Here is a 20523-nt window from a genome sequence, read left to right on the forward strand (position 1 = left end):
CTCACTGTCGTGGCCTCTCCCGTTGCGGAGCACAGGCTCCGGACGCGCAGGCTCAGAGGCCATGGCTCACGGGCCCAGCCGCTCCGCAGCATGTGGAATCTTCCCGGACCGGGGCACGAACCCGTGTCCCCCACATCGGCAGGCGGACTCTCAACCACTGCCCCACCAGGGAAGCCCCAAGCTGAAGACTTTTGAAGGCAGGTTGATCAGTCCTGGTTGGGACCCAGGGGTCACTGGGATAGGAAACCAAGTCCTCAAGGGGAGAAGGGTCTGGCCCAAGGTTCCATGGCATTTTCTGGCAGAGTGGGAAACAGCGCTGAGATCTGGCTCCTGGCCCCAAACTCTTTCAACTTCCTCCTGAGAGCCTGGCTTTGCTGGGACAGCGGAGAGAGCCCTCTGCTTAACACACTTCTGCTTCTGAGGAGGGTGGAGGGGTCCTCCTTTCACAGCCTTGACCTACTGTCCTTGGCAAGACTGCCTGCGAACAGGCTGCGACTTCCGCCCCCGCCTGGAACTCCCTCGCTGTCTTCCCAGCAGTGACCCTCTCTAGACCTCAGTAGAGAGCCTTACCCACCAGGCTGCCTTGCTGGACTCCATGGTCTCCCCTGCCTATGGATTCCCGTGCTCCTGAGACCCACTCTTCCGTATCGGATCTAGGGGTAGGAAATAAGTTTCCACCTTCCAACTCAGTTCCTTTATACCTAGCATGGAGCCGGGCATACAGCTGGCACTCAATAAATGCCCGAGTGACCCTTTCTCGTTTCCTCCTTGACAGATTCAGAGCCCAGCACCTTGGACTCCCAGTCCTCGACCACCTTGTTCCTCTCCTCCGAGGAGCCAGGGCCCTCCACCACCGCGCTTCCTTCTCCCTCGTCGTCCTGCGAGCCCCAGGCGTTCTCCCCGGGGCCCTCGGTGCTACCCCCGCTGCTGCCGCCGCTTCCCGCCGCCCCTGCGCCTCCCGCCTCGGGCTCGGGCGCCCCCCGGCGCGCCGGCCTCTACTCGGTGGTCGCCTCCTCCCCGGAGGGAGCCCCGCGCCTCGTCGACTGGCTGCCCGGCTGCCCCTCGACCACCCCTCCCGGCGTCCGCGGGGATGAGCGTGATCGGCCGGCTACCTGCGCCCCGCGCCCGGGTGCAGCGGGCAGGGAGGAGGGCGCGGAGGACCCGGGCGCTTCCCCGCCGCCCTGCGCCCGGCCCGCCGCCGCCGCCGCCGCCACCGCGACCTTAGAAGCCAACGTCGGGGACATCCTGGTGGAGTTGCGGACGATGAATGGCCACCTGGACGTCATAGCGAGGGCCCTCACCAAACTGGCCTCGTCCCTGGGGCCACAGCCGCAGCCGCCGCCGGATGCCCCGGATGGCAACTGATGGAGCTGCCCCCGGACTGTGTATCCGAGCCGCGCAGTAAAGGGATCCAGAATGCACCAGGCATCCCTGCCTGTGTCACCCCTGAGCCTGGCAAACCCAGCAGAGGACGGAATTACTCTGCTCAACCTACTTATGGGAACGAATGGACCTCCCCTCGCATTTCAATCTGATATGATGGTGTCTTCACACTCTCTGCCGTGCCAGGCTCTTTCTCAGCTCTCTCCCACCTGCCCCACTCCTGGGAGCTCTCCCGGCCCTTCAGATGTCCTTCTCTTGTTTTGGAGAAGGCCTTGAGCTCCTGGCAGGACAAGTGCCCGAAGATTGTGGTGGGACCCTGGGCAAGATGCTCAGAGAACCATCCTTTCCCGGCCCACATGGGTGACTTCTGAGTCCCGTGGAGGGAAGGCAAGTGAGAAGCATGTTACAAAAGCATTAGTTCAAGGGCAGCTCCAGTGTTCCTTTCTTGAGTTGTTGATGTGGTATCTGATCTCTGGTGACTTTTACACATTTCTTTAAAAAATATTTTTGGGAAAAGAAGTTTATTTTTTCTCATTATAACCACATTTCAAGAGGTTTGGAAAATAGAGAAGTGAGAAAAACCTGATGTATTTGGAGAAGGGGGTTATTTAAGTCTTTCTTATGAATAAGAAAGTATTTTGTGTAATAAACAAGATTTTTATATGTACTTTCTGGGTGTTGGCCTTTCGGTGCCACATTTCTTCCTTCCCCTGCTCCTTCTGTTCTCAGTTACCTATCCCAGCCTTACTTTACTCCTTGAGTCTTATTTCAACTTTTCTCGTGCTTGTGAAGAATAAGCTTTTAAAGATTGTCATGGTTCTTTTCTAAAGCTCCCAGACCTCCCTAGATTTGGTAAATCCGCCCCTTTTCTCTGGATTGGAGCAGAAACCGATTCACTGGCCAACAAGGAGGAAGCCAGCACCCCTGGCCTTTCCTCCTAGATGCCGGTAACACCATCCTTCCCAGCTGTGACAAACAAACATGTCTCCAGACTTTGCCAGTGTCCCCTGGTGGAGACCTAGATGGAATTTCAGAAATCTGGAGGAACCTATGCCCTTCAGGATCTGACTTCCCATGAGGAAGAGGGCCCTTCTCGCCTTCCTGATTGAATTAGAATTTTAATTAAGTGTGCTCATTTGCCAGAAGCAAATCTACTGCTCTCTTTCCAGAAACAAACCAAGCCTTGGAAACCACATTGCACAGAGTAAAACCCCACCTCGAGCATTTGCAGGGCGCACAGCTGGTAAGCTGCCTGGTTTCTGCAGTTTCTGGCACCCCCAGAGCTTCTCAGACTTTGGCATGGAGAGCTTATGATGCAGGTTCTGCTTCGGCGGCTCCGGGGTGGGCCTGGGACTCTGCATTTCAAATCAGCATCAGGGGATGCTGATGCCACTTGCCCAAGACGCATTTTGTGTAGTAGTGAGTAGGGGTTTGTCTGCTCTGGGATTCCTGCTGGTTGCATTGCCACTGTTCCCCAGAAACTGCTGTTTGTCCTTGCCCCTGCAGAGGCCTGGATTCCTCAACCTTTAAACTTTCAAAGCAGCTCGTGGGGGGACTTTTCTTTTTAAAGCCAGGGTCTATTAAGTCTAACCACCCACTTCTAAAAAAGCTTCAGTGGAGTTCAAACTAGTTCCAGCAAGCATTTATTGGATATCTACAATGCTGATGCCCTGGGGGACACAAAGATGAATAGAATAAAGGCCCTGCCTTCCAGGGGTTCCCAGCCCAGTGTCCCACAAAGAGAGGGATTATCAATCCCAGCATGTAAACAATTTGAAGCAGCACGAAGTGGTGAGAATGGCAGTCACAGGAGGCCAGGCTTCTTGAGGTTTGACTTTGGGACAGTTATTTAATCCCTCTGAGCCTCAGTCTTCTGATCTGTGTCAAATGGGGCTGATGGCATCTGCCTATCAGAATCAGACATGGACGCGATGGCAGCTTTGCACTCCTGAAAGTGCAGTCCAAATGCCTTTTTATGGTCAGCGGGCATTTTTACTTCCTCTCTCCTGGGTCCTAAGTCAGGAGGCCCCGGGTGGAGTGAGAATCACACACTCAGGTCTGAGTTGCCTTCCGGCTCTGAGGGACTAACCCCTTCACTTTTTCAGGAAGAGAATCTATGGCCCAAAGGGACCAGCCTTTGTTCTGCTCTTTAGAGGAACAAGCAGCTAAACTGGAATGCCAGTGCCACACCTGAGGGCACCAGCTTCTGGTTTTTACTCATTTGAACAGTCTTTTGTTTTCATTTTAACTGACTTCTTTTGTGTGAGATTAAAAACAGCAACAAAAAACGAAATCTTTCAAGAACAAAGAGGGGCTGGTATATAAATCCTAAATTTAGATACAGGGACTGAATCATTTGATCAGAATCCCCATATATATTTATATATTTATATTTCTATGTATGAGATTGAGATTGAGGATATCAGAGGAAGGAACCGACATAACACTGATTCCATCTGGGCAGACCAGAGAAAAGTCTGAGCTCCCGTCCTGGGTGAGTGGGGCCTCAGAGACTGGGCCTGGTTTAGGGTTTTTGAAGATGGGGCTGAATGAAGGAGGTTAGAGGTTAGGATGGCCTTCATCTTGCAGAAGGTACAGCCAGGGGAAATTTGACAGTTTCTGGGGTGGGGGATGGGGGGTGGGATGGAACTGGGTTCCAACAAAATGTCAGTTTGAAGATGCTGGGCAGAAAAAAGGAAATCTAGTTTTGTAGATTTTTTTTTTTTTTTTTTGCCACGCGGCTTGCAGGATCTTAGTTCCCCAACCAGGGATTGAAACCAGGCCCCTGGCAGTGAAAGTGTGGAGTCCTAACCACTGGACCACCGGGGAATTCCCTAGTCTTGTAGATTCTAGATTGAAACTTCCCTCCGATATCTGTCCTGATACCTGTTTTCCCCAAGGCTTAGGGTGTCGTTCAGGTGGGCATATCATGAGACAAGCACACGATGGTTCAAGGTGGCAAGCTGAAGGCAAGCATAAGACCTATGGCGGAGGAGAGCAGGCTTCAACCAAGGAAGGATTTACCAGCAGTTACCGGACTCAACTGTGTGAGGTAGTGAGGGCCCTGTTGTAGGAGGGCACCAAGCAGAGACTGGATGGGGAGCAGCTGGTGCTTCAGCAGAAGGGATTCTCTACTCGGTGGGGCAGTGATTTAAGGACTCTTTCACTCTAACTTTGAAGTAATTCTTGGCTCTTCCCTATCTCTCATGCCTATATCCAATCCAAAAGCACATCACATTGGTTCTACCTTCTAGAGAGTTCCATGATCCAGCCACTTCTCACCACCTCCATTGTTACTACCTGGTCCAAACCACTCTATCCTTTCTCACCTGAGTTATTGCAATTGGCTCCTAAATGGGCTCCCTGCTCCCTCTCCATTCTCACAGAGCAGCCAGGGTGGTCTTTTAAAAATATTTCTGACTAGGTTATTCTTCTGCACAAGACTCTCAGTGGCTTTCATCTCACTGAGAATAAGAGCCAATGTTTTACATAATCTGGTCTCCTGTTACCTGCCTGACCTCATCTCTTATGGCTCTCCTGCTCTCTGGTCACCCACGCCTCCTTGCTGCCTCTCCCGTGTACCAGGCACATTCCTATCTCAGGGCCTTTGCACTGCCTATTGCTTCAGCCTGGACCACTCTTTCCCAGATATATCACATGGCTTGCTCCCTCACCTCCTTCAGGTCGTGGCTCAAGCATCACTATCCTTTTAAAAGTTGTAATCCGCTCCCTAACCATCATCCTCCACTCCCTAGACGCATTTCTTTTTCTCCTTTCTTGCTTTTTTGCCTCGCACCAATATCCACCTTACCCAGTATATGTCTTACTTTATTTTTTGTTCTTAGAATGTCAGCTTCCCGTGAGGGAAGAAATTTTTGTCTGTTTTGTTCACTGCTGTCTTCCCAGCACACTGCCTTTAAAAAAACAAAGTGTTTTGTAAAAGGGACCTGTCAATTGTTGTAACAATTCAGACAACACAGAGGAGAACAAAGAAGAATATAAAACTCACCCCAAATTCCACCCCCAAGAGATAACTGCTGTCAGTATTCTGGCAACTACTATATGAAACATCTGTGTTTCAATAGAAACACATACATGTGTGTCCAATTCTACAGATGGACAGTATGTCTGCTGCTCTGTAGCCTGTTTTGTTTGTTAACTTGATAATAGATGATGAAAGTCTTTCTATTTAAAAAATAGACGTTATATATGAAGCAAGATTTACTTAGCCCGTTTTCTATTTGTGCTTCCAGATTTTTCACAATCGTAAGCAGTCCTGTAATGACCGTGTCTGGGGATACATGTTTTGTCTCTTCTGTGACTATGTTGTTCATGTAAATTCCTGGAGGTGTAATTGTGGAGTCAAAGGCATACGTTCCTACTTCTTGCTTTAGGCTGTTGCTGTGGCTTCATCAAAGTTCCAGAAGGGGAAGTGAGTGGATGGCAGGAGGAACACGGGGACCTTGGGGTGGTTCCATCCAGGAAACTGGAAAAAGGGGGAAATAGAAACAAGTCTGCCTTCTGAAGGCTGAACTTTAAAGTCAGCATGTGGGGGGCCAGACAGAGGTGTGCCACCACCCTGAAAATGTGAATCTTGGATGGTCACTCGACCAGTGAGTTAGTCTGGGTCTGGTCAGGAAACAGAGGCCATCTGGGTTCTGCACACAGAGGGGACTCATTCAGGAATCGGGAGCAAGGGTGTTGGAAGGCTGGAGGAGTGTGGAGGGGAAGGTGGGTACCCCAAGAGGAGTGACTGCAGGAAAGCGCTACCAGCCCTGGGCTGGAGATGCCAAGGGGACTCAGGACCAGTGTGATGCCAAGGTCTCGGCGGTAGAGCTGAGCTGCTTCAGCAGGAACCCAGGAGCGACCCTGCCAGGCTGCAGCCCCTGCCACCGTCATCCTCGGCTGTCACTAGTGCTGTCGCTACTGCCTGACACCCGCCACCGGGGGCCATGGGGGAGGAAGGGAGAGAGTTGCTTCACCCCGCCTCCCGCCTTCCCTGTCAGCGCCTCCTCTTCCCAGAACCTAGCTGGGGGCCCACTGGAGGGAGTCTGGGAGGTGCAGTTTGTGGGGCTTCAGCCCTTATGACACAGGGCAGAGCAAAGAAGAGCAGGAATGCAGCTGACAACAAATAAGCGAGTGACAGTCCCAGCAGGAACTCGCGGCAAAGTAGTGGTGTATCTGAAGAAAGCAGGTCTCTATCCGAGAGTGGAATGGATCGGCCATGGGCACGCCCAAGAGCAGGCACCAGGGAGACCACGTGGGCAGTGCCTGTGCCAGCAGGTGAGTGCTTACCTGACCCTCTGGACCCTGCCAAGACCTCACAGAAGGCACCCTGGGTCTCTTATCTGAGGCCACTCAACTGGCTAGAGTGTGGCAATGAGATACTGTCCCCAGGAGATGGCCTCGCTGCCAGGTGCAGACGGGCTGGGTTTCTGAGCCTTCTTGGTGGGCTGTTAGGCTCTGGACAATTGTAGGTTAACTGGTGTGTGCTGCACTCTGGGAGCAGGAAGCCAACCCTGGACTTGCCCTTGGCCATCTTCCTTTATCTAAAGGACGTCCGCACTAACACTGACCGGGCTCCTATCAGGTGTTGGGCCCTGTGCTGTGCGCTATGTACAGGACTGGGTTTACTTCTCACAGCATCCCTGTAAGCAAAGTTGGGAGCTAGCGCCTATAAAGCCCATTTCATTGATCAGGAAACTGAGGCGAAAGGGGGTCATGTGACTTGCTCATGGTCGCATAGCTGGTAACCGACAGAGCCTGGATCTGTCTGTCTCCAAGGCCCTGGCTGTGCCACACCTGGGGCTGCCTCTTAAACTGGACTTTCTCTTTTCAGAAGTAGGTCAAGGACCCAGGACTGTTGAACTGCCTTTGGCTGATGATTCTTCCCCAGGGTGACAGCAGAATTGCTCTCTGGAAGTAGCAGGTCCCTGAAGAATCAGAAAAGGTCAGCAAACTGGAACAATAAACAGGGCACCGCCCACCCCCCGGGCCACAGTACCAATGACATCATGTGTACTGCGCATGGAGAGGCAGAGGAGATACTGGAGGATGAGACAAGGCACAGGAAAGAGCCGATGAGGACAGGCCAGGAGGGTTGTGCCGCCTCGGCGGCTCTGAAATACTGATAACCTTCGGGTCCTTCGGGTCCTTTAAGGTCGATGTCCTTAGCCACATGACACGTACAAGGGGACTTGGCCGTAACTGTATTGTGTTTCCTTCACTCCTTACCCCCTCGGGCCACCTGGCTTCCAACAACCAACTCTGTGTAGGGAGCCAGAAAATGCAAGGATTTCTGCAGGTCACTGTGGCACCTGCACCAGGATCCCAAGTCCCAGGGGGCATTTGCTAAGCCTCCTATAAAGCAAGGGCCCCAGCAAGCAGCAAGCAGGCTGACTCTAACCTTGACTTTCATGGATGAGGTTGGCTGGGGGGGGTACCGGCAGCTCAAACCATTTCCATAAAACGAACGTGCAAAGCCTCTGATGAGGGGCCACCAGGGGCATCACCCAAGGCTCTGTGCTCCAGCTGCTTCCTCCAAAATGCGCCAAGGGCTGGGTCTCTTGCCCTTGTGCTCTCTGGAGGGCACTGACTCTGGCCCAGCCATCTCTTCTGGAGCAGGCATTTCCTCCCATTTGCCCCATCCCCATGGGGCCTGGCAGCGTTGAGGCACGGAGCTGGTGCTCAGAAATGTTGACCGAGGGAGCAGTCCCCGGGCATCCAGTCTGGCAACGGTGGGTGCCACCTCCTGCATCCTGAGGGCTGCCTGGACCGCCTGGATGGAGATGAAGACCTGTTGGCCGGCCAGTCTGGTGCTGGCCCGGGAGGGAAGGTCATGACGACCTGCCTCCGCTGCAGCTTCCAGGCCTCGCCTTTGCTTGTTTTCTGGGAGCCTCGGTGTCTGCCCACAATGGCATGGCTCATTCAACTGCCTGGATTCTTGGCGTGGTGCGCGGGCCGCATGGCTCTTTTCCGTGGTGAGCATGGCAGGGAAGGCTGGCACTCCCGGGGAGAGCATTCCTTCAGGGTCTCCCCAGGCCGGGCTTGTGCCAGGGGGCTCCGCTCCCAAAGTGGGGTGTTCCGATGGGGGATGGTCTCCTTAAGCCACCTCAAAGTTAGCTGGGCTTTGTGCTGGAGTGAACGGATCTAACAGATTTTACCCATTCCTTTCTCTTGCATCCCACTTGGTTCCCAGAAGCGTTTGAGATGACCAAATGGAATATCGCACTTGGGAGCGAGGTCAGACGGCATCTGGCCTGTCACTGTGCAGATGGTACAGGAAGCGTCACAAAGGTCGAGTGACTTGCTCAGGGGTGGCAGGCAGAGCAGATGTCTCCTGAGTCCTGCATTCTTTCAACGGCCACTCTTCCGGGCTCCCCAGAGTGAAGCTTTCCATTGCTGGGAGCTGTCAGTCCGCCTCCTCCAGCACAGAGTGGGTGCACCTACACTCAGCACACACGTGTACACACACGGAGGATGCATGAGCATTTTATTTTTGTGGTACGCGGGCCTCTCACTGTTGTGGCCTCTCCCGTGTGGAGCACAGGCTCCGGACGCGCAGGCTCAGCGGCCATGGCTCACGGGCCCAGCCGCTCTGCGGCATGTGGGATCTTCCCGGACCGGGGCACAAACCCGTGTCCCCTGCATCGGCAGGCGGACTCTCAACCACTGCGCCACCAGGGAAGCCCTGCATTAGCATTTTTAAATGAAAACAACGTTTTTTAGTTTTCTAAACCAGGGGTCAGGCAACCCTGGCCCATAACCTGTTCTTGTTTAGCTTGGGAACTGAGAATGATTTTTACATTTTCGAATCCTGCACAAAGAAGAAGAATATGTGACAGAGACCGTATGTGACCGGCAAAGCCAAGAATATTTACTATCTGACTGTTTGCAGAAAATAAAAGTTTGCTGATTCCTGGTCTGGACAATCCATTTAACTGCTCATCCAAGGATGGTAAATGATCTTCCCAGGATGCTAAAAACTCCCTTTATAGGTCGATCTGGTCATCTTTATAGGGCTTGGACTCTGAAATTTAGAATTTTCAGCTTCTCTCTTCATCCCTCAGAGGCTGGTGCCTTCTCTGAGTGGTGTCTTGCTGTTGCTAGATTTTTCTCTTCTAAGGGCAAACCATGCAGTGACCCCCTTGTCTGGAGACTTCCAATGGTGTATTAGGGGGTCAAGGCTGGCAATGGACATTGACTACTGGGACCCACTGTGGGGTTGCTGCCGGAGGCATCCTCAGAATGACCAGGCTGGGAATGACCCACGGGTAGTGGCTGAGAACAGAAAACTGCCCAGAGGGTGACAAGGAAAATGTCTTTCCCATCAAAGAGAAACACAGAAATGCATGCTCTCTGAATAGCTGTATTTCCTCTTCACCATGGCAGGCAGGCTTCTCCACGAGTTCCTGTCTCTCCAGGCCACTCATTTCTTTATAGTTACTGAAGCAGAATAACCACAAGTCGAACCGGAAGCAGACGATAACCTGTTGAACTCTGCATGGCCTTGGCTGGGCGCACATTCAAATCCTGCCCTGGCCTGCGCAGCTGCGAGGTCTCCAGCCAGTACCCAGCGGTGTCTGCAGCTCCAGGCTCGGGCTAGTAACTTCCACAATCAGAGAGAGACCTGGGGGGCGGGGTTGGCGCGGGGGAGGAGAGTGACAGGCAAACGGAACCAGGAACGTTCCCAACTGTCGGAACTGTTCACGGTCATTACAGATTTATGGGCAGGCACTTTGGAGTTCAAATATGAGATGACACCAGAAGCCTTTAATGTACAGGGGAGCTTTAAGCATGATCTGGGAGCAGAAGATGGTCTGTGAACACCCCTCTCTGAGATCTTAGAAGTTCTGTTCTATTGACTCCAGGCTGGGCTGCAGCCCCGGTGCACTTCATGGGCTCATAAATATAACATTATTGGACCGAAAAACCAATCCTTCTCCAACAGATTAGGCCCAGATTGGTCAACCCATAAATCAATGCTGAATAAGAACTATAAAGTTGTGAATCAATGTGTCCCAGATCTCCAAACTGGAATGAAAAAGTTGGAATAAAATAGCTGGAGTTCTTCCAAGATCCTTCTTTTCATCCCCTCCTCCCACCAGCTCCATATCCTAGTACGTTAATTTTAAAAGGGTTGTTTTTTTTTTTTTTTTTTTTTGGCTGCTTGGCCTGGCTGTCGGCAGCATTTCAGGGCAGGAAATTTCGGTCTAGAAGGGAGGCTGGGGAAACAGAGGCCGTCCTGTTGTGTTCCTGGTCAAGACTGATCTGCAGTTCCATGGTGTCTCCCTGGCCGGGGTCTCCACCTGTGGCTGAGAGGTGACGGTGTTTATCATCTGTGGCATGGAGGCAGGAAGGGAACAAGATGCCCCATGGGTCACTGGCACATAGTGGGTGATCAGGTCATGTTTGGTCAATGACTGGATGTTTAGATCTAATTCATTCAAGGGCTCTGAGCCCCGACATTGAATTACTAAATATAATCATCTGCGCTCCTTTTAGAACTGTACATCTGGTTCAGAAATGCCATCTGGCTCTCCCTGTAGGAAGTGGTCACCCTTTTGGATCTGGGAGCTGAGGCTGTCTGCTGTGAATGCTGCCCACACATATGCAGAGAGAATTCTGTCTCTATTCCTCTGGAGTTCTAAAGCAAAGTTTGTTTTCCGAACCTCCCCCTCTCTTTGATGTCCCCACCTGGGGGACACACCACACAGCCCCTTCTGCCCTCCTAAGGGCTAACTGTAAGGGGTCTGCTCTACTGGGCTGGGGCCTCTTACTCTTCTCCAGTCATGCCAATGTCTAGCTTGCCTGCCATCTTCTCCCCTCTGGGGAGGACACGTACGTGGTACCATACACATCCCTTGAAGTGATGGCCTCCAGGTTTTCCCCAAACACAGACTCCAAGGGCTGGAAGGGACCTCAGTCCCACCTTGCTTCATCTGCTTGTTTGGGGAAACTGAGACCCAGAGAGGGGTACTCACTTATCTAAAGTAGAACTCAGGCCTCTTGCAACCCAGTCCGCTTCATCCTAGTGCAAGCCTTATGCTGACTACGTTCTTGTCCTTCTCCCTGAGGGGAAAGAAAGTCCTTGTCACGTTCTCCTGAAAGCACCGTGTCTGTACAATTGGCCGTTTCCTTTGGCCAGTTTCATTTCTCCCATGTTTTCCTCTGTCCTTGCTGTGACTTACAAGATCATGAGCAGACAACCCCAAGGCCTCAGAGGAGAAATTCTCTCCTCCAGTGTGTGCCCCTAGGAGCAATGGAGCCAGACGACAGCGCTCTTTGACGAACGAGCTCCATTTTGGTGTTTTACCACCAGGGGCCACAGAAACCTTGCAGGATGTGTCCAGGGAAATGGATTTTGTAGGGTTAGCTAAATCTGTACCACCCATTGCACAATAGCAGCTCTGTGCAGAAAGGCAGCTCTGAAGCAGGTTTAGTTTTCCATCAGTTCCAAGTTTAGGTGAAGAGCCAAGTTCAGGTGAAGGGCCATTTCTGCAGCTAAAGGATTTGTATTTCCCCTTCTTACCCTGATGCCGCCTTTGTCATCCTGGCTCTTCCACCCCTCATACATTCTGACATTCTCTCTCTACTTCCTGGGAAAACATTTAACTCCCCAAGTGAGCTCTAGGAAATAAAGTGATTGTGCTGCTTGGATGTACTCTTCTATCATCAGACCTGTGAATGAGTGTGAATGTGATGAACACTACTGCCTAGAGAATACTTTTTAGCCACTTAGTTCCACTTTTAACCCCTAGGTGTGAGGGCCCATGGCCCATGGAGGGGGATGGGGAAGACTGTAAAAATGATCCTAATTCTTCATCCTTCCTGTATCCATGCCTTTGCCATATAACTTTGCATTGACCTCCAAGGCTACATCTGGGCTTAGTCATGAACTTGTTTTGGCCAACAGGATAAAGTGGAAGTGATGTGCATTGGCTCCAAACCTAGATCCCAAGAGGCCTTGCATGTTTCCTCTTGCTCTCTTGTGCCTCTCATTGCCATGGAAACATGCTCAAGCTAACCTGTTGGAGGAGGAGACACTGAGGAGCAGAGCCAGATCATCCCACTTGTGTCAGCTGAGGCCAGTCTAGATCAGCCAACAGTCAGCCAACTCCCAGACACATGAGTTAGCCCAGCCTAGATTAGCAGGGCCTCTTAGCTGACCCCCAGCTGACCCTAGATGTTTATTCTTGCATGTCACTGAGACTTAGTGATGGCAAGGCAGTGAGACAGGCTGGGACCTGGGACTCTTTACTGCAGTGCTTGAACCTAGATAAACATCTCCTTGAGCAACAGAATACAAATAAAGGACTAAAAATTAATGCAGGTATGCACAGGTGGGGCAAATTATGAACAATAAGATACAAAAAGTCCCAAACCCAGCTGCCACTTCTGAGGTGCCAGGAGCAAAAGTAGGGTACTGAGCATCGTCCCTGCACACAGCACCACCAAAGGGGTGGGCCGACCACCTAAGCTACCCCTCTGGCCCGACCCACTGATCCACCCCTACCCTCACCCCATTTAAGGGACCAGCTCGCCCCCCGACAAGTAGCGAGCAAGGGTACTTGCTACTTGTTTTTCCTCCCTTGTGCTGCAGCACAAGCCCCAATAAAACCTTGCCTAGGGCTTCCCTGGTGGCGCAGTGGTTAAGAATCCGCCTGCCAACGCAGGGGATACGGGTTCCAGCCCTGGTCCAGGAAGATCCCACATGGCGCCACGACTACTGAGCCTGCGCTCTACAGCCCGCAAGCCACAACTACTGAGCCCACGTGCCACAGTTACTGAAGCCTGTGTGCCTAGGGCCCATGCTCCGCAACAAGAGAAGCCACCGCAATGAGAAGCCCATGCACCTCAATGAAGAGTAGCCCTCGCTCGCTGCAACTAGAGAAAGCCCGTGCGCAGCAATGGAGGCACAACGCAGCCGAAAACAAACAAACAAACAAACAAGCAAATAAATGTACAAATTTATAAACAAAACAAAACAAAATAAAAACCTTCCCTGAATTCCTCATCTGGCCTCTTATCCATCACTATTGATTAAGGAGTCCGAGGACCCTGGTCAGTAGCAGTAGCATTACTGTGGATGTAGATGATTGAGGTGGGGATTTACCCCTTAGACTTTTTTTTTTTTTTTTTTTTTTTTTTGCAGTACGCGGGCCTCTCACTGCTGCGGCCTCTCCCGTTGCGGAGCACAGGCTCCGGACGCGCAGGCTCAGCGTCCATGGCTCACGGGCACAGCCGCTCCGCGGCACGTGGGATCTTCCCGGACCGGGGCACGAACCCGTGTCCCCCGCATTGGCAGGCGGACTCTCAACCACTGCACCACCAGGGAAGCCCCCTACCCCTTAGACTTTTTATCACTCCTTTATCCCTTGTGTCAATCAGCTGGTCACAGACACCATCTAGTCTACACTGCTAGGTGTCTACCCAATATCCGTTCCTCCTTTCTTCCTTACTATCAGAACTATGTGCCTCGCTAAAAACCTACATTTCTCAGCTTCCCCGCAGAAAGCAGTTGTCATGTGGCACTCCTTTGGCCAATGAGAAACAAATGAAACATTGAGTGGCACTCCTGGAAGGGGTGGTGGGGACCCCCTTTGTCCTACTCCTTCTTCCTGCCTGGAGTGAGAATGTGATGCTGCGGTGACAGTACAATACGAGCATGGCTGAGGGAGAAGACAGAAAGGGCCTGGGTCTCTGAGAGCGTGGCCCCAGGACTACTGCTGAGAACGCCTTCTTTGTGGACGTCCAGGTACATGAGGAAACACGAGACTTCGAAGGTATGTATGTCCCTGTTTCTCAGGCTTCTCTTACTTGTAACGTACTGTAAGTTGTTTAAGAATTGAAGTATAGTTGATTTACCATATGGGGCTACTTTCAGGTGTACAGCAAAATGATTCCGTTTTGTATATAGGTATATATATATATATATATATATATATATCAGATTATTTTCCATTGTAGGTTATTACAAGATATTGAATCTGTAATTCTCAGTAGCACACTCTAGCACCCACTTTGTCCTCATTTGAAGACAGTGCTTAGAACAAATGAGTGAAAGTACATTCCAAAGACATATCACAACAAGGACATACAGTATAGCACAGGGAACTATATTCAATATCTTGTAATAAGATATAGTGTAAAAGAATCTGAAAAAGAATATATATGTATACATCTGAATCACTTTGAGGGTAAGGAAACTGAGGTTCTGAAAAGTTGAGCAAACTAGCTCATACAGCTAGTGAGCAGCAAAGCTTAGATTGGGATCCAGCCTTGCCTGATTCTAAGGTCTTTGTACTTTGTCCTGCATTTTTCTTAACAGTGAATTCATTGTCATTAGTGCAGAAGTAGCAGAGATAGTGGTATTCACCAATTAGTTCATGGGTTGCCCTAAATTTCTCACTCTCGCTTCCAGTTACACTGGGGCCACGTGATTGGTTTCTGACAATAGGATGTGGGCAGAAGTGATGTACAACCACCCCGAGCATGACCTTTGATAACATCCTGGATGGGTCACCATCCCTCTCTTCCTCTTCCACAATACAGGAAGCCAGATGTTGAGGTGTTGGCATCTCAAGATGGAGGCAGCCTAGATCCCTGAATCACTGCGTGGAGGAAAGTTGCCCTCAGGATCCACCCAATCCGCATTTAAATTTAACTAAACAAGAAATGACTCTTTGTTGTATTCTTGGAGCATAGTGTCACTTAACCTAACTAATATAGCAGAAATGAACAGAAATTTTTCATATATTTATTTTATATAATTGTTTATACTGCAAAAAATATTTTCTTGATCCTCCTAACCTTGCAAGATAAACAGGTTATTCGAAGCCCCATATTATAGGCTAGGAAACTGAGGCTTAGAGAAGTGAAATGATCTGCTCAGGACCACAGAGTTGGTAGGTGGTCAAAACAATGTTAGGGGCTTGGTATTTTTCCCGCAGTCTGCAATTTTATAACTTCCAAGCCTGATGTTACAAAAGCAAGCAGTAACCTCAGAGGCAATGAGGGTCCCCTGTATAGAGTTCTGCAGATTAAATTAAACACCTTGAAGGACTAAAAGGCTAGGTAGCCAGTCCAGACAGGTGTAGTACATTCCAATGGTTCATATTCTTAAGTCAACAAGCTGCAGGCATCCCGTGGCTGCTCAGACTCCTGGGTGGTCCTGGAGGGAGATTCCAAGCCCAGCCCTCAAGGAACCCCGTGTGCAGATCCCTGATCTGAATCACAGGTCTTGAATGAAAGACAAAACTTTGCACTCTCTGAGTGAAAACCCTCACTGTCTCCAGGAGGATTGGGGGCCTGAATTTCCTTCCTCATTCCCACTCAACAATCACCATTTTATTCTTTAGAAAATTCTTCCCAGGATACAAAACACTCCATTATCTCATTGAATTCTCACAAAACATGGTCATGTTTTTTTGTGGGGAAACTCAGAAAGGTTGATCTGTTCTAAGTTAATGATGGGGTTCTGCCTCTGAGAATAAACTCTGACATTTATTGAGCACATACAATGTGTAGGATCTCACTCGACCCTATAGAAGTCCTCCAAGGTTGGTATTTCTGTGACTGTTCTACCAGGAGGAATCTGAAGAATGAGAGATGGAGAGCTTGCTCAAGGACACTTGGCTAAGAAGGTTCCCAGTGGGAATCCATAAAGCCCATGGAGGAGTCCTCAACTGAGACAAAAAGAGAAGAGATGGAGGGTAAAAACACTCAACTCGGGGCTTCCCTGGTGGCGCAGTGGTTGGGAGTCCGCCTGCCGGTGCAGGGGACACTGGTTTGAGCCCTGGTTCAGGAGGATCCCACATGCCGTGGAGCGGCTGGGCCCGTGTGCCATAGCTACTGAACCTGCGCTTTAGAGCCCACGAGCCACAACTACTGAAGCCCGTGCACCTGGAGCCTGTGTTCTGCAACAGGAGAGGCCACCGCAATGAGAGGCCTGTGCACTGCAGCGAAGAGTGGCCCCCGGCTCGCCGCAACTAGAGAAAGCCCATATGCAACAACGAAGACCCAACACAGCCAAAAATAAATAAATAAAATTAAAAAAAAAAAAAAACACTCAACTCTCCCATCCTGTACAAATACCCAATAACTTCTGGTAACTCTATCAGGCATCATCAACTGAACACTTTAAAAAATCTATTGTAGTCTTTGATCTTTCCTCCTCTCAACAATTTTATGTGGTCCCTTTTACAGGAACTAGAGTTTCCATTTAGTTGACCTCCAATAACCTCTTTATACTAAGAAGAGGGGGGGACCACCTCTTGACTTTGTAAACATGGATCTTGTCCACGTTCAGTCCCTTTCGCTGACTAAATTCTCCAAATCCTTTCCTCTCTCTCTAGGTCAAGCTCCTGGGATTCTGCTCACATAGACCTGATAAGCTGTCAGTAGCTTGAAAGTGACAAGGATCTAAGTCACCTCTACTTATGGTTATTTGGCTTCCTCCATTCCTTGCTGTAGCGAGTCCTCATTTGGCACTTTCCCCTGTGAAGCTCAGGCTATTGTGACAGGGACCATCCTCAAGCCAAGGGTCTCTGGGCAGGGCCTCCAGCTGTCCAATTCCAGGGCACTATTCACTTTGCACTCTGTGTAGATGTCCTCTTGGAGTTGGACACTGAGGTAAGACTATGGCCCTATTCTTGACTGATGCATTCATTCATTCGGAAATAATTTTAAGCACTGGCTATGTCTCAGACATTCTATTGGCCTCTGAGGTTGGAGAGGTGAATAAGGTACGGATCTGTCCTGGTTGAAGGTGACAGACCATCCACACTCGAGCCACTTTAGAAACCTGAGAGTCTCCCTCTCCTTTGCCTCCACACTGCAATCAAACACGGAGTCTTATCCATTTTACCTTCGAAACATTCATCATACTCATCTCTACTTCTGCATCCCATCCAAGACTCCCCTAGTTTAGGTCCTTTATACCTCTTTTGTTGATTATTGCAATTTCCTCATAACCAGTCTATCTGATTTGGTCTCATCCTCCTTCATCGCTTTCCCACCCTGATGTATGAGTGACTTGCCTAAAATATACATCTAAGTCACCTAGCCAAGCTTTCAAATGGCTCCCTTTGGCCCACTTACCATGGAGTACAAAGTCCTTGATGCCCTGGCTGGTACCCGCCTCTCCAGCTTTGTCCCTTAGTAGATGCTCCTGACCACCAGACTGACCATTCAGCCCTTTGCATTGGCCTCTGGTCCTCCTGGTGGGTAAGTGTTTTGACCCTTCCTTCTGCACCCATCCCCCACCCCACCGCCTCTCTGCCTTTGCTCCCTGCCCCCTGCCTCCTTTGTCACGCAGGATAACTGCTATTATGAGCTACTGAAGAGGATAACTCCTAGTCATTCTTTAAGGCTTATTTTAGGGCCCAGCTCCTCCAGAAAGCCTTTGTTACTTCCCTGCCCACCCCATGACAGGCACCTTTCCTCAGTGGGCCCGTGGTGCCCTTTGTACATTTCCATCATTGCTCCTAACATATGGTCAGATAAGTTGTCTTCAGTGTCTTTGGCTTCCCTAGACTCTGGACTCTATGTGGGGAAGGGCCAGGGTGCTTGGCACATGGGAGACTCCCAATAAACTTCTCGAATGAATAAACAAATAATTTCAATAAAATGGAAAACAAGGGGGACAGAGGTAGTGACTGACTCCAGCTGGAGAGGTCAAAAGTGGCTTTAAAGAGAATACATGGGGCTGTATGTTGAAGGAAGCAGAGAAGCTTGTGGGAGGGGAGTGGGGAGAAGGTTACACTCCTAGTGACCCACCATCAAAGTTTTTGCTCTCCGTTCCTGCGACTTTATGCTCTGCTGGCTTAGAGGTCTTAGTTCCAGAAGGAGGAAGGCTTCCAGTGGGAGACACAATAATGATTCCACTGAACTGGAAGTTAAGACAGCCACCCAACCACTCTGGTTTCCTCCTTCCTCTGAATCAACAGGTACAGAGTTATAGTGAGTTATAGTGTTGGTTGGGGTGATTGAACCTGACTCCCAAGGGGAAATAGGACTGCTCCTCCATAGTGAAGGTAAGGAAGAGTGTGTCTGAAATATAGGAGATCCCTTAGGGCTTAGTATTCCATGCCCTGGATTATTCCATGCCCATGAAATTAGTCTCTTAGTATCTCCATGTCCTGTGATTAAGGTCAATGAAAAACTACAACAACCCAATCCAGGCAGCACTACTAATGACTCAGACCCTTCAGGAATGAAGGTTTGGGTCATCCCACCAGGTACAGAATCACAACCAGCTGAGGTGCTTGCGGATGGCAAAGGGAGTACAGAGCGGGTAGTGGGAGAAGGTAATTATAAACTGTAGCTATGACCACGTGATCAGTTACAGAAATGAAAACTGAAATTGTCATGAGCATTCCTCTTGCTTTTATTATGGACACGTTGGTGTGTGACCCATGAAATTAACCATCACAGCTACTCAACGACACAGCCTTCCCGAATGTAGCAGCCCCCAGCTGGTCTGCCCTGCGGTCATCTGATTTCTGTCTCTGTGGTGCGGGGCAGGAGCTGAGCTATTTCAAAGAACATGTAAGCCACAGCGTTTGAGAAAGTGTATTGAGAACTTACCAGAGTGAGAGGCTGTGGAGAAAGATGAGTCAGCCGTAGATTCTACCCTCCAGCGGTTTTACAGTCTAGTAGCAAAGCAAATTTGTTTGTTTGTTTGCTGTTTTTTTTTTTTTTTTTTGCTATTTTATAGTTAGATTTGTCTGTATCAATAGAATGTTCATGCATGGTCACAGGGAGAGCAGATGCAGCCCCCAACACTTGTTGTGGGGTCTGTATTGTCCCAGAGCCCTGCTCATGAATGTCCATTACTGCCAGCAATCAGAGGCTGATTTAGTGCAAGTTCCTGCCAGCAGTGCAGTATCCAGGAAACCAGTCCCTTCTGGGCTTGGAGGGCTGAGATGTGAACCATCAGGACCCCAAGAACCCATGGCTGCCCTCCCTAGCCCTTCTGCTCCTGCATGTTTTCTTGGCCTTTTTTATTTGTTTCTGGTAATTCGTGTTGGAGGCCAGGCAGTTCAGGAGGCAGAATGGTGTTCTTGGGACAAGTGGCATTTCAACGTTAGCTTTTCAGGGGTGATCAACTCCAAATCACTGTACTGTTATGATGGAGGGCCTCAAAAAGTTCCCCACAGACCATTTGGTGGTATGTATCAGGAATGTTAAAAGTGTGTGTGGAATACTACTCAGCAATAAAAAGGAAGGAGCTGTTGGTATGTGCAACAATGTGAATGAATCACAAAATAATTATGCTAATTAAAGAAGGGAGAGGGGAAAAATGTCCATACTGTCTGATCCATTTGCATAAATTGCTAGAAAATGCTAACTATTCTGCAGTGACCGAAAACAGAACAGTGGTGCTGGGGAGGGGGAGAGCAGAGAGAGGAAGAGATGACAAAGGGGCACAGAGAAACTTACAAGGGTGATGGACATGTTCATTACCTTGATTATGGCAATGGTTTCATGCGTGTGGACCTATGTCAAAAATTACAAAATTTTAGGGGCTTCCCTGGTGGCGCAGTGGTTGAGAATCTGCCTGCTAATGCAGGGGACACGGGTTCGAGCCCTGGTCTGGGAAGATCCCACATGCCGCGGAGCAACTAGGCCCGTGAGCCACAACTACTGAGCCTGTGCATCTGGAGCCTGTGCTCCGCAACAAGAGAGGCCGCTACAGTAAGAGGCCCGCGCACCGCGATGAAGAGTGGCCCCTGCTCGCCGCAACTAGAGAAAGCCCTCGCACAGAAACGAAGACCCAACACAGCCAAAAATAAATAAATAAATTTATATTAAAAAAATTACAAAACTTTAAATACGTGCAACTTTCTGTATGTCAGTTATACCTAAATATGTCTGTTATTTTTGTGGGTTTTTTTTTTTTGCGGTACACGGGCTTCTCACTGTTGTGGCCTCTCCTGTTGCGCAGCACAGGCTCCAGACGCACAGGCTCAGCAGCCATGACTCACGGGCGCAGCCGCTCCGCGGCACGTGGGATCTTCCCAGACCGGGGCACGAAGCCGTGTCCCCTGCATCGGCAGGCGGACTCTCAACCACTGCGCCACCAGGGAAGCCCCTCTGTATACTTTTAAGATAGCAAAATCTTATTTACTGTGATGA

General features: G+C 50.1%; 1 protein-coding gene across 2 annotated transcripts in view; it reads left to right on the plus strand.

Annotated features, from left to right (window-relative positions):
- The window catches only part of RUNX2 (RUNX family transcription factor 2), a 358429-nt gene that overhangs the window by 317541 nt on the left and 20365 nt on the right, over positions 1–20523 (plus strand). The window contains exon 8 of one of the 2 annotated variants that reach the window (XM_081246844.1): positions 776–2535. The exons of the other annotated variant lie outside the window; for it this stretch is intronic. Within the exon in view, the coding sequence (XP_081102970.1) occupies positions 776–1365 (590 nt within the window). The 3' untranslated portion in view covers positions 1366–2535. Of the gene's footprint in view, positions 1–775; positions 2536–20523 lie in introns of those variants that run through there. 2 annotated transcript variants of the gene reach the window in all.

The sequence above is a fragment of the Mesoplodon bidens genome (assembly GCF_964165515.1).
Source record: "Mesoplodon bidens genome assembly, chromosome: 10".
Classification (NCBI taxonomy): Eukaryota; Metazoa; Chordata; class Mammalia; order Artiodactyla; family Ziphiidae; genus Mesoplodon; species Mesoplodon bidens.